This window comes from Manihot esculenta, chromosome 3 (genome assembly GCF_001659605.2).
Source record: "Manihot esculenta cultivar AM560-2 chromosome 3, M.esculenta_v8, whole genome shotgun sequence".
Classification (NCBI taxonomy): domain Eukaryota; kingdom Viridiplantae; phylum Streptophyta; class Magnoliopsida; order Malpighiales; family Euphorbiaceae; genus Manihot; species Manihot esculenta.
This window is the reverse complement of record NC_035163.2, coordinates 11,677,760-11,689,067: the sequence shown is the minus strand read 5'-3', so window position 1 is coordinate 11,689,067 and position 11,308 is coordinate 11,677,760. Positions and strand designations below refer to the sequence as shown.

Genomic DNA, 11,308 nt, shown 5'->3' with positions numbered 1-11,308 from the left:
TAAGAGGTGGCGTCCAGAGACTCACACTTTTATGATACATATTAGTGAGTATACTATCATACTTCAAGATATTGTTATTATTGTTGATCTACCTATAGATGATGATGCAGTGATTGGTCAATTAGATGTAAATTGGAGTTGTTCTATGAAGAATTACTTGGATTGGTACCTCCAATTAAAATTATAAGAGTAAGCTTACTCCTAATAGTCAGCTTACTCCTAATGCTTGGTTAATTACCAATTATAAATATTTACCTGAAAATACAAATGATGAGATGGTACAGTGATTTGTTAGAGTATGCAACTTACAGCAATAGCTATAGGAGGTACATTGTTCATTGATAGAAACCTTAATAGGAATAACATGATAGCCACCACTTTTTTTTTTTTTAAGAAAAATAAAAATAGCAACTAAATATATCCCCCGATAATTTGCTAAAGTAGGTTAGATTTTTTTTTTTTTTCAAAACATGGAGTATAAGAAACAATAATCATGATTAAATAAAAGTCTCAAATATTTTTTATTTAAAAAAAAAAAGAAGGGTGGGAAATTAAGTTAAAATAGGCAATTTGGAGTAGAGAATGGGATTACTTGCACCCAATTAAAAGTTAAAAATAGGACAAAAGGACATTAGGGTTTGGTAGCTCAACCCAATATAAGAATATAATTTTGTTTTGAAAGGTGATGATGCAAACAAAAATGTAAATTTTTTTAAAAAGGAAAACTAAGTTTAATTGCCTTAGCTTACGTGGGGAATGACAAGTTTCAATTGATAGGGACACAGGGAATCCTTTGACTTTGAGAAGCTTTTTCAAAAGTACAAATTAACAAAAGGGAATTAAATTAGGAATCCAACCGTTCACTTTCTCATTAGGGTTTTTGAATCATTGAGCTAACACACTATAACAAGTAAGCCAGCAAACCCACATCTCTTTATCATCCTTTGTCTTTCATATAACCACTGTATCTTCTCCATGTAATCATATATCTTCTTCTTATTCAATCAAAACCACTCACCAACCCTTCTTTTTTTCATTTAATTTTTCAATAATATATTAAAAAATTGAATTAAAGTTGTGAATTTATTTAAAATTTAAGATTTAAATGTGAATTTATAAAAAATTTTAGATTATTTATTGAAGGCCTAAATTTTATTAATTGTGTTTTTTTATAGCTTTGACTTCTTGTGTATATTTATAACATATTTGATATCTTAATTTATATTTTTTTAAGAAAATATTATTTAAATGTATGATTATTAAAAAAAATTATTTATTTTTTATAATTAAAAATATGAAATTTAATTAAAAATTAAATTTTCTCACAAACCAATGTTACCTAACCTTACTTGCATTGATTGAACTTTTATCTGCACAAATTCCAGTCCTTTATCTGACCAAATTTGACCTTCCTTTCTCTATAAACCCTCAATAGCACAGTTCCAGTTGTAGATGGATAGCCATTTATGGCATTTGCTTCACTTGACTACAATCAAATTACTGCTGGCTCTCATTCACGGCCTCTATCTCTTATTGTCGCCAATTTTGAGGCCTGTCTTTAAAGACTGCAACTATACCGACTTCCCAACTCACAATCAATACCCGCGTAAAGTTCAAGAACCTTAGCCTCCATGCATGCCCTTCCCTCTCACATGGCTGCCTCCTTTCTTTATCAAAACACCCATTCTCTATTTAATGCCTTCGCAGTGAAAACTACTGATCCATGAAGTTCTTAATCGACATGAACCTTACACACTTGCACTTTGTTTAGTCTCTCTCCCTCTTTCTATCTATCTCTTGTTCATCCATGGCAGATATGGCTTGGAAAGAGAAGAGGTTATTAGCTGTTCTTCTTTTGTTGTGCTTTTCATTTGGTTTTGTTGTGTGTCAAAACCAGGATTTATCTGTTCTTTTGGAGGTCAAAAAATCATTTCTGGAAGACCCAGAAAATGTTTTGCGTGATTGGAATGAAAGCAATCCAAATTTCTGCAAATGGAGAGGAGTTACTTGTGGATTGAGCTCGGTTGATGGCTCAATGCGAGTGTTGAGTCTAAACCTATCTGACTCGTCATTATCTGGTTCAATATCACCTTCTCTGGGTCGTCTGCAAAACCTACTCCACCTTGATCTTTCTTCTAACAGCCTCACGGGTCCCATCCCAACTGCCCTTTCGAACCTTTCTTCATTGGAATCTATGCTCTTGTTCTCCAACCAACTCACTGGTTCCATTCCAACTCAGCTGGGTTCCCTCACGAGTCTCCGGGTCATGAGAATCGGTGACAATGGACTCAGTGGACCTATTCCTGCCTCCTTTCGTGAGCTTGCCAACTTGGTCACTCTTGGTTTAGCCTCATGCAGTCTCACGGGCACAATACCTCCCCAACTCGGACAACTTACCATGCTTGAGAACTTGATTTTGCAACAGAACCAGCTGCAGGGACCAATTCCAGCCGAGCTAGGGAATTGTTCAAGCCTCACTATCTTCACCGCTGCTAACAACAATCTAAGCGGATCAATCCCAGTAGAATTGGGTCGTTTAGAAAATCTCCAAATCTTGAACCTGGCCAACAATAGTATCTCAGGGCAGATACCGAGCCAACTTGGTGAACTGAGTCAACTCACCTATCTGAATTTGTTAGGAAACGAGCTTGAAGGTCCAATCCCAAAGTCATTAACCAAACTGGGTAATCTTCAGAATCTTGATTTATCAATGAACAAGCTCACTGGAGGGATTCCAGAGGAGTTCGGCAACATGGGTCAGCTTGTTTACTTGGTCTTATCAAACAACAATCTCTCTGGTGTCATACCAAGAAGCATATGTTCAAATGCTACCAGTTTGGAGAGCTTGTTTCTAGCAGAGATTCAACTTTCTGGTCCAATTCCAAAGGAATTAAGACAGTGCCAATCACTGCAACAGCTTGACTTGTCAAACAACACACTTAATGGTTCAATACCTATTGAAATTTTTGATCTGGCTGAACTGAATTATCTCTACCTCCACAACAATAGTTTGGAGGGTTCCATATCTCCCTTCATAGCAAACCTCAGCAACCTCCAGGAGCTTGCACTGTATCACAACAATTTTCAAGGTAACCTTCCTAAAGAGATCGGCATGCTTGGGAATCTTCAAGTATTATATCTCTATGACAATCAGTTATCTGGAGAGATTCCTATGGAGATTGGAAATTGTTCAAGCTTGCAAATGGTTGATTTCTTTGGAAATCATTTCAGTGGGGAGATTCCTATTACTCTTGGGAGGTTGAAGGGACTGAAGCTGCTTCATTTGAGACAAAACGAGCTTGTAGGTGAAATTCCCTCGAGTTTGGGTAATTGTCATCAACTAAAAATTCTAGACTTGGCAGATAATCATCTCTCTGGTGGCATTGCAGCAACTTTTGGATTCCTTCAGGCTCTGGAACAGTTAATGCTTTATAACAATTCCCTGGAAGGTAATATTCCTGATTCGCTTACCAATTTAAGGAACCTGACAAGAATAAATCTATCAAAAAACAAATTGAATGGTAGCATTGAACCATTGTGTAGCTCGAGTTCTTTCCTGTCTTTTGATGTCACAGGAAATGAATTTGACCATGAAATTCCTCCCCAGCTGGGGAATTCACCTTCTCTTGAAAGGCTAAGATTGGGGAACAACCAATTTACTGGGAAAATCCCTTGGACACTGGGCAAGATTCGCCAGCTATCACTGTTGGATCTCTCAGGGAACTTGCTCACAGGTCCAATACCAGTACAGCTTATGCTTTGCAACAAATTGACCCATATTGATCTGAACAACAACCTTCTTTCTGGGCCTATACCATTGTGGCTTGGCAGGTTAACACAACTGGGGGAGCTAAAGCTCTCCTCCAATCAGTTTACTGGGTCCCTTCCTCCTGAGCTATTCAATTGTTCCAAATTATTGGTGCTTTCTCTTGATAGCAATTCACTGAACGGGACTCTTCCTGTTGAGATTGGGAGATTGGAATCCCTTGATGTTCTCAACCTCAACAACAACCAATTATCAGGCCCAATCTCTCGGACTCTTGGTAGGCTAAGTAAGTTGTATGAACTTCGGCTGTCACACAACAGCTTCAGCGGAGAAATACCCGTTGAGCTTGGACAGCTCAAGAATCTTCAAAGCATGATGGACCTCAGCTACAATAATCTCAGTGGTGAAATCCCACCTTCTATTGGAACACTTTCCAAACTTGAGTCCCTTGATCTGTCCCACAATCAACTTGTGGGAGAAATACCTCCCCAGGTTGGGCAGATGAGCAGCTTAGGCAAGCTTAATCTCTCCTTCAACAACCTTCAAGGGAAATTAAGCAAGCAATTCTCGCACTGGCCTGCTGAAGCATTCGAAGGAAACCTGCAACTTTGCGGAAAGCCTCTTAATCACTGCAACGGTTTTGATTCAGGCAACCAAAGGTCTGGCCTAAGTGAATCAACGGTGGTGATAATCTCCGCAATTACAACCTTAGCTGCAATTGCTCTGTTGGTGTTTGGACTTTCTCTCTTTTTTAAACAGAGGCGAGAATCTTTCAGAAGAGGAAGTGAACTGACATGCAATTACTCTTCCACTTCTTCCAAAGCACAGCATAGACCACTATTCCAGAAAGGCATTGCCAAGAGAGATTTCAGATGGGAAGATATCATGGAAGCCACTAGCAATTTGAGCGATGAGTTCATCATCGGTTCAGGAGGGTCTGGGACAATCTACAAAGCTGAATTGCACACTGGAGAAACAGTAGCTGTTAAGAGGATTCTGTGGAAAGATGATTTTTTGCTTAACAAAAGCTTCATGAGAGAAGTAAAAACACTTGGAAGTATCAAGCACAGGCATCTAGTGAAGTTACTGGGATATTGTACTAATAAAGGAGCAGGTTCTAATCTTCTGATTTACGAGTATATGGAGAATGGGAGCGTCTGGAATTGGCTGCATGGACTATCACCCGTTAATATCAAGAAGAAGAAAAGCCTGGACTGGGAGGCAAGGTTGAAAATAGCCGTTGGATTAGCTGAGGGAGTGGAGTATCTCCACCATGATTGTGTGCCAAAGCTCATCCATAGAGATATCAAATCAAGCAATTTGCTGCTGGATTCCAATATGGAGGCACATCTGGGAGACTTTGGACTGGCAAAGGCACTAGTGGAGGATCCTGGGTCCAGTTCAGAAGCAAATTGTTCATGGTTTGCTGGGTCTTACGGGTACATTGCCCCAGGTAAAATAAACAGATTCCGCTTTCAATAAATCCTACATGAGTTCATTTCCTGCACATCCTAACAACATTGTCGTGTTAATGCAGAGTACGCATACTCATTTGAGGTGACAGAGAAGAGTGATGTTTATAGCATGGGTATCGTGCTGATGGAACTCGTTAGTGGAAAAATGCCTACGGATGCATTGTTTGGCGTTGATATGGACATAGTAAGATGGGTAGAGAAACATATGGAAATGCAAGGATCTGGTCGTGAAGAATTGTTAGATCCTGAACTGAAACCACTGTTACCAGGTGAAGAATGTGCAGCATATCAAGTACTTGAAATTGCGCTGCAATGCACTAAGACTAATCCACAAGAGAGGCCCTCCTCTCGTCATGCCTGTGATCTCCTCCTGCATTTGTTCCACAACAGGATGGTGGATTTTGCAAAGGTGAATGTGGATGCTTACGCATAGTTAGTGACAAATGCTTGAAGGAGTCGAGTTAAAGTCGCAATAAAAGCATCAGTTGTAATTAGTTTTGTAATCTCATGCTAACTTCTGAGTTTTCTGACTTCTATTTTGATTATTGTATCATCCTGGAAATGTATTCGAATTATTATACACCTTCACTATTATAATTTCATTTAATTTTATAATTATATTATATTATATTTTATTTTATTTTTAAAATAACTCCTTATTAATTATTACTTTTTTAAAGAAATATTCAAACATTTCTTTATATTTAATAAAATTTAATACCTTTAAAATGATATAATTCAAAAATTCAAAATTTTTTTTTTTTAATATATAAAAAAAGTAAACTAGACAGAAAGAAGTACTATGACACAGTATGTTTCTTACTCACAATATGTTTCTTGTATTTCTAATAATAGCACTTGTATTTCTAATAATAGCACTAAGCAGAGGCATATGAACAATCAATTGCACAACACTTCGCCACAACTGACCTTACTGACTAGGATGGTGGATTTTGTTGCCACTAAGTAAGAAATTGCTCAATTATTAGCGCAATTTTTTTGGCAGCAACACTTCACGGACATAAGCATACATTTCAAATATTTTAGCGCATCTGATTTGTTGCTCCAATTATAAACCTTGAAAATTTCAAAACACAACTTATGAAGTGTGATATTGATATCATCTCTACACAGTTATTTTAGCAGAAAACCACCCAATTGCTTCAAATTATTATCCAAGTTGAAACTTAAGCCACCTCAGTAAAAGTTAGAAAAGTTCTGAGAACCTTTACAAGAGCAACTGAAAAACAAAATTCCAGCAATTGTATTTTGTCCATGATAAATATCGTTCTGTGACAACATTTTTCTGCAAACATGAATTTCTTGTCCACACAATGCCAAAATTCGTCAACGAGAGGGGGGACTAATCATCATCTTCATCTGAAATGCAGATTAAAAAAAAAAGAGAACTATTAGCAAACCAGATCAAGGATCCACAATTCATAAGTTAATAACAAAAGTCAGGATTCATACAACCAGATTAAGGATCCTGAAATAACCTAAACTAGGGTTATTCAAATAAAGAAAAAGGAAAGAAGGAAGCACAAGAGAAAAAGATCTCATGTTTTTTATAACAAGGCAGCCGTTAATATAGCTTATAATCCAATTCAACACCATTAAACAAAGCACATTGAAATAGAGCAAAATAAGGAGAAACTAAATTGTAGAGTTTTGGATATCACTCGTGTGAAATTCTGAAAAATCAATTAACTGATATTTTCACTAAAGGAAACAGCAGCAACTATTTCAATGGTCTAGTTGGCATGATGGGCATATGAGAACCTATGCATCATATTAAAGGAGAGTGTCGATTAAAGGTGTGCACGTCTCCTTGCCAAAAGCAATAAAAAACATAACAAACTGAATTTATTTAACTGCTTTTATTTCAGTTCTGATTCTTGATTCTTCATTAAGAACTATACCAAAATTGTACAGAACCCATACTGAACTGAGAATTGATTTTCTACACGTATTTCTATTAATTTTTTACATATATTATTTCTTTCAATATAATTATATACGTTTACATGCACTTAAAATTGTAATATGGACTATTATAAACTTATCATTCATTTTGGTTACAAATACATTATATAGCCTTGTTTTTAAGGTTTCAAATTTTTATAAACCCAATTCCCCTCTCCTGAGTTGCATCAAGGGACAACATATATAATAGTGCTTAATCCTTAACTATACATGCAACTTACAGTTAAAGATTATATAATTAGGAAACGTAAAAGTATAATATATAATGTATTGTGCATTAACAATCAACTTTAAAGCTTAAAAAATAATTCAGGTATAACAATTGCATAAAATTGTTCAAGGACAGAAATAGACCAAACCAAAATTGAAGTACCAAAAAAGAGAACTGAAACTAAAGCATTGAAGAATCAAACAGGAACCTACTGAAAATTTGGTGCATCAAATTCCTAGGCATACCATGAACTGTAATTGCACACTAATAGTGTTGATATTTTTTGTCCTATTTTGGATTTTTTTTTTCATTGAATACCTATATCCTAATCAGTACTGTAATTAATGTTCATTATTAAGGTTGTAAAATAGGGGTTTATATTTTTGTATATTCTAATTTTCTAATTTAGACTCTTCCTACTTTAAAACTATTATGTAAATAAGATTCCTTCTAACTGCTAGAATTATATTCAATTCAACCTTGGGTTCTTTGTCAACAACAAATTTTCATATGGAAGGAGTATTTATGTCTTGCATCTTAATATATTCATAAACATAAGGACTACCTTTGTCTTCATAATAACAAAACAATAATAATAACAATACTTTCTTTGTTTAAAAAGACACATCTTGTAGGCTTGCTATAAGAAAGAAAAGCACATAATACCCTCTCTTTGTTGAAAAAGTAAACACAATTTTCAGGCCTCTGCATCCCTCGCAACATTTTGCAATGAGTCTCAAGGCTTTACATTGTAACAAGGCAAAACTAAAATTGGAATTGACAAATAAAATATTAAAAAAGATGTTTTGTGTGTAGGAAGCACAAGGATGACAAAGCACTATCAAGTTAGGTTTCAACAGAAATAAAAAATATTCCTTGCAATATTTCTTAATTACTAATAAGCACGAATGTACCTCACTTAATGCAGATGGACAACAAACATGAGAAAAAGGATACTACAAGGGGAATAATGAAAATTTTAGAGAGCAAATATTCTTTATGGAGAATTACTATCGAGTCCCTAGATTTTTAGAAAATTTACTGGTTTGCCCCCATTTCAAAAACCACTCAATTAGAACATCTCCGTATTTTGTAAAATCAAATTATTTAGTCCTTTTATAAAAATAAAACAAAAAAAACCGTATATCAACTTGTTTTAGCTTGGTCAAAGGGACAAAAAAGTATGAATATTTAAAATTATACGAACTAAATAATATGAATAATTAAAATTAAAGAGACTAAACGTTACAAATATTCAAGATAACTAATGGTTTCTTTGACAGGAGGATTAAAGAGTTTGTTTTTGTAGAATACAAGGATGTTTAATTAGTGGTTTTCAAATAGGAACGAATTAGTGAATTTCTTAAAAATCTAAAGACTTGATAATATGGTTCTAAATTAGGGTCGCGATTGCATTTGTGGTTGCAGGTAAAAGAAACAGGCTTATAACAGCCATAATGTAATGGTAACAAACTGGCACTAAGCAAATTTTTATGCAATTGCAAATTTTGCAGAATTTATGAAATGAATAGATATTGATATAAGCAAAAATAAAGACTATAAATCTATAGTTCTTAAACATCAATATCCTCAATTTATAGCTAAAGTAATTATGTAGACAATAAAATTTTGAAACTTTAATGGTAATAGCTGTTACACCTACAAATTGTGGGGACTTGTAAAAAATGGAGAAATAGGTAACAGCCCTAAAATCCCAGTACATAACAGCCATCATGTAAAATATTTGATCCCATCCTAAGAGTAATTCTCCTTATTCCTTATTAAATTCTTGAAGGACTCATGTTCAGCATGTGGGATGCAAATGGAAAACATTACACCTGGATTGAAAAGAAAACTATTAATAACAAAGGGATGGAAAGAAGATGATATGGTAATTTGACACAAGCCATCAATTTGAGACACATCCATTGCTTCTGAAGTTGAAACTAAAGGATTAGGGGAAGGCATAAACTGATTAATTTAAGTTGTAAGTGGAAGTATAGAAAGAGCGTATGGATGAAATAATAATGGTGATATCCATAACAGAAAGATCACAACTTGATTCTTCTTACTAGAAACCGAAGCCAGAGTAAGGCTCTCACTTCTCACTTGTAATTGTAGAGTAGTCTATAGTCTAGTATAAAAGTTATAGAGAATCCTAGCAACAACATTATTTTATTACTAGACATTGATGGCATATATCTCATAACTAAGGACTTTGTAAAAGCCAAAAAGTTGTTGCCTACAAATCAAACTTGTTGCATAGTCTATCATGGTTTGCAGCTAAATTGAAAAAACCAACATCTATTTTATAGATATGAATTGTTATCAAGCATGCTATACTTGCTAAACTAGAAACAAATTATATTGGATCTTTAAAATGCATAATCAAGTACACATCATTAACTACATAGAGTGAGTTGACAGATGAGATGACATCACAACATCTGGTGATATTTCAGTGGTGATTTACATCCCCACACAAAGAAGCATCTAACCCACATTTCTAAGCAAGATTTTTTATCAATCAAAATAGGAGCTCAACTTTTCATGATGCTTCCAGCTCCTAGGACACCTTCTAAGAAAAGATTTTCAGAGTTCAGACTCATGTACAACCAACGCTTGTGGCCAACAATCCCAGCCATTTCCTCCTCCTTAACTACCTATTTGCGAGCCTGCTTTTTCAAAAGTATATTGCTAATTTTAAGTACAAAAATTCACAATATCTTTTGTAATTTTTAACAATCACATTTAATTTCTGTATATAATCAGCCAATGTCTTTTCCATGCCCATGTCTCCCTTCCCTTAAAAAAAAAAAAATTCCCCTGCTCATCTGAGCATCCACTAAAGAAGCTGTTATCAATCGCTTCACTTGACAATTAATTAAATAATAGTATAATAACTTTTCACCAATTAGTACGATTTCAATTATATCAAAGTTGTCAAAAACCTAACTCCAACTATCTCCTGCACAATAAAACTATTGGTTTCAGATTTAAACCCCTAATTATCATTTCAAATAGCAGTATCAATCCGGCAATTGGTATCAGACGCAAGCCATAAAATTAAGTAAAGAATCGACTGAAGAGTGAAAAGAACTGAGAATCGCGAGCAAAGGGTACCAAAGTAGCGGCGCTCGTTGGCGGCCTTGGCTTTCTCGAGCATCTTATCGAGGTCTTGTTCAAGCTGAGCTTCCCATTTCACCAGCTGGTTCACGAACACTGCTCCCAATCCCATTCCAAGCACATGCTCCCATGGATCTGCAAATGCACAAATTTATGAAAATTGAAATCCAATAAAAAAAAAGGAAGGAATCGAAATCAATTTTTGATTTAAGATAAGAAAGGGAAATACGACGCATATAGGGAAGTTTGCGAAGGGCATTAGAGTACATCTGGGTGCCAAGTCCCAGCAATGCTCCGATCATCGTCGCACTCCACGCCATTTTTTTCTATCAAACTCTCTCTCTCTCTCTCTCTCACTCACTCACTCCAGCCAACCTTTCTTCCCCAACACTATTCAAGTTTTACCCTTAACTCGTGAATTGTAATTATAACCAAAGCCTTCTTGATCTGGCCACGTGTCGTCCTCCCCATCCTACACTTTCACAATCATTGCTGACCAGCCATCGGAGCCGGTTCTAAGCCAAATCTAGTTATTACCCGCACTGTTTTCATACTGGACCCGATCAATGACCGGTAAATAATCGAACTCGAAATGAGATTTAACCATATTATTAAATAAATATTATAATATTAATAATAATTTTATTATTTTAATTATTGTTTAATATATTTTAAAAATAATTATTAAAATAAATTCCCCTAAATTTTGAAATTCAAAATATTTTTAAAAAAGTAATTTAAAAA

At 35.1% G+C, this 11,308-nt stretch overlaps 2 protein-coding genes across 2 annotated transcripts; one reads left to right on the top strand and one right to left on the bottom strand.

The window, feature by feature from the left end:
- The first annotated feature begins 1,453 nt into the window (after positions 1-1,453).
- LOC110611036 (LRR receptor-like serine/threonine-protein kinase GSO1) lies at positions 1,454-5,853 on the top strand. Its single transcript, XM_021751142.2, has 2 exons — positions 1,454-5,219; positions 5,304-5,853. The coding sequence occupies exons 1-2, from the start codon at positions 1,808-1,810 to the stop codon at positions 5,672-5,674; spliced, it is 3,783 nt and encodes a 1,260-aa protein (XP_021606834.1). The 5' UTR covers positions 1,454-1,807; the 3' UTR covers positions 5,675-5,853.
- Positions 5,854-6,326: 473 nt separating this feature from the next.
- On the bottom strand, positions 6,327-10,979 carry LOC110610527. Its single transcript, XM_021750486.2, has 3 exons — positions 10,794-10,979; positions 10,562-10,699; positions 6,327-6,621 (listed from the first exon to the last, which is right to left on the bottom strand). The coding sequence occupies exons 1-3, from the start codon at positions 10,882-10,884 to the stop codon at positions 6,605-6,607; spliced, it is 246 nt and encodes an 81-aa protein (XP_021606178.1). The 5' UTR covers positions 10,885-10,979; the 3' UTR covers positions 6,327-6,604.
- Between the last annotated feature and the right edge of the window lie 329 nt (positions 10,980-11,308).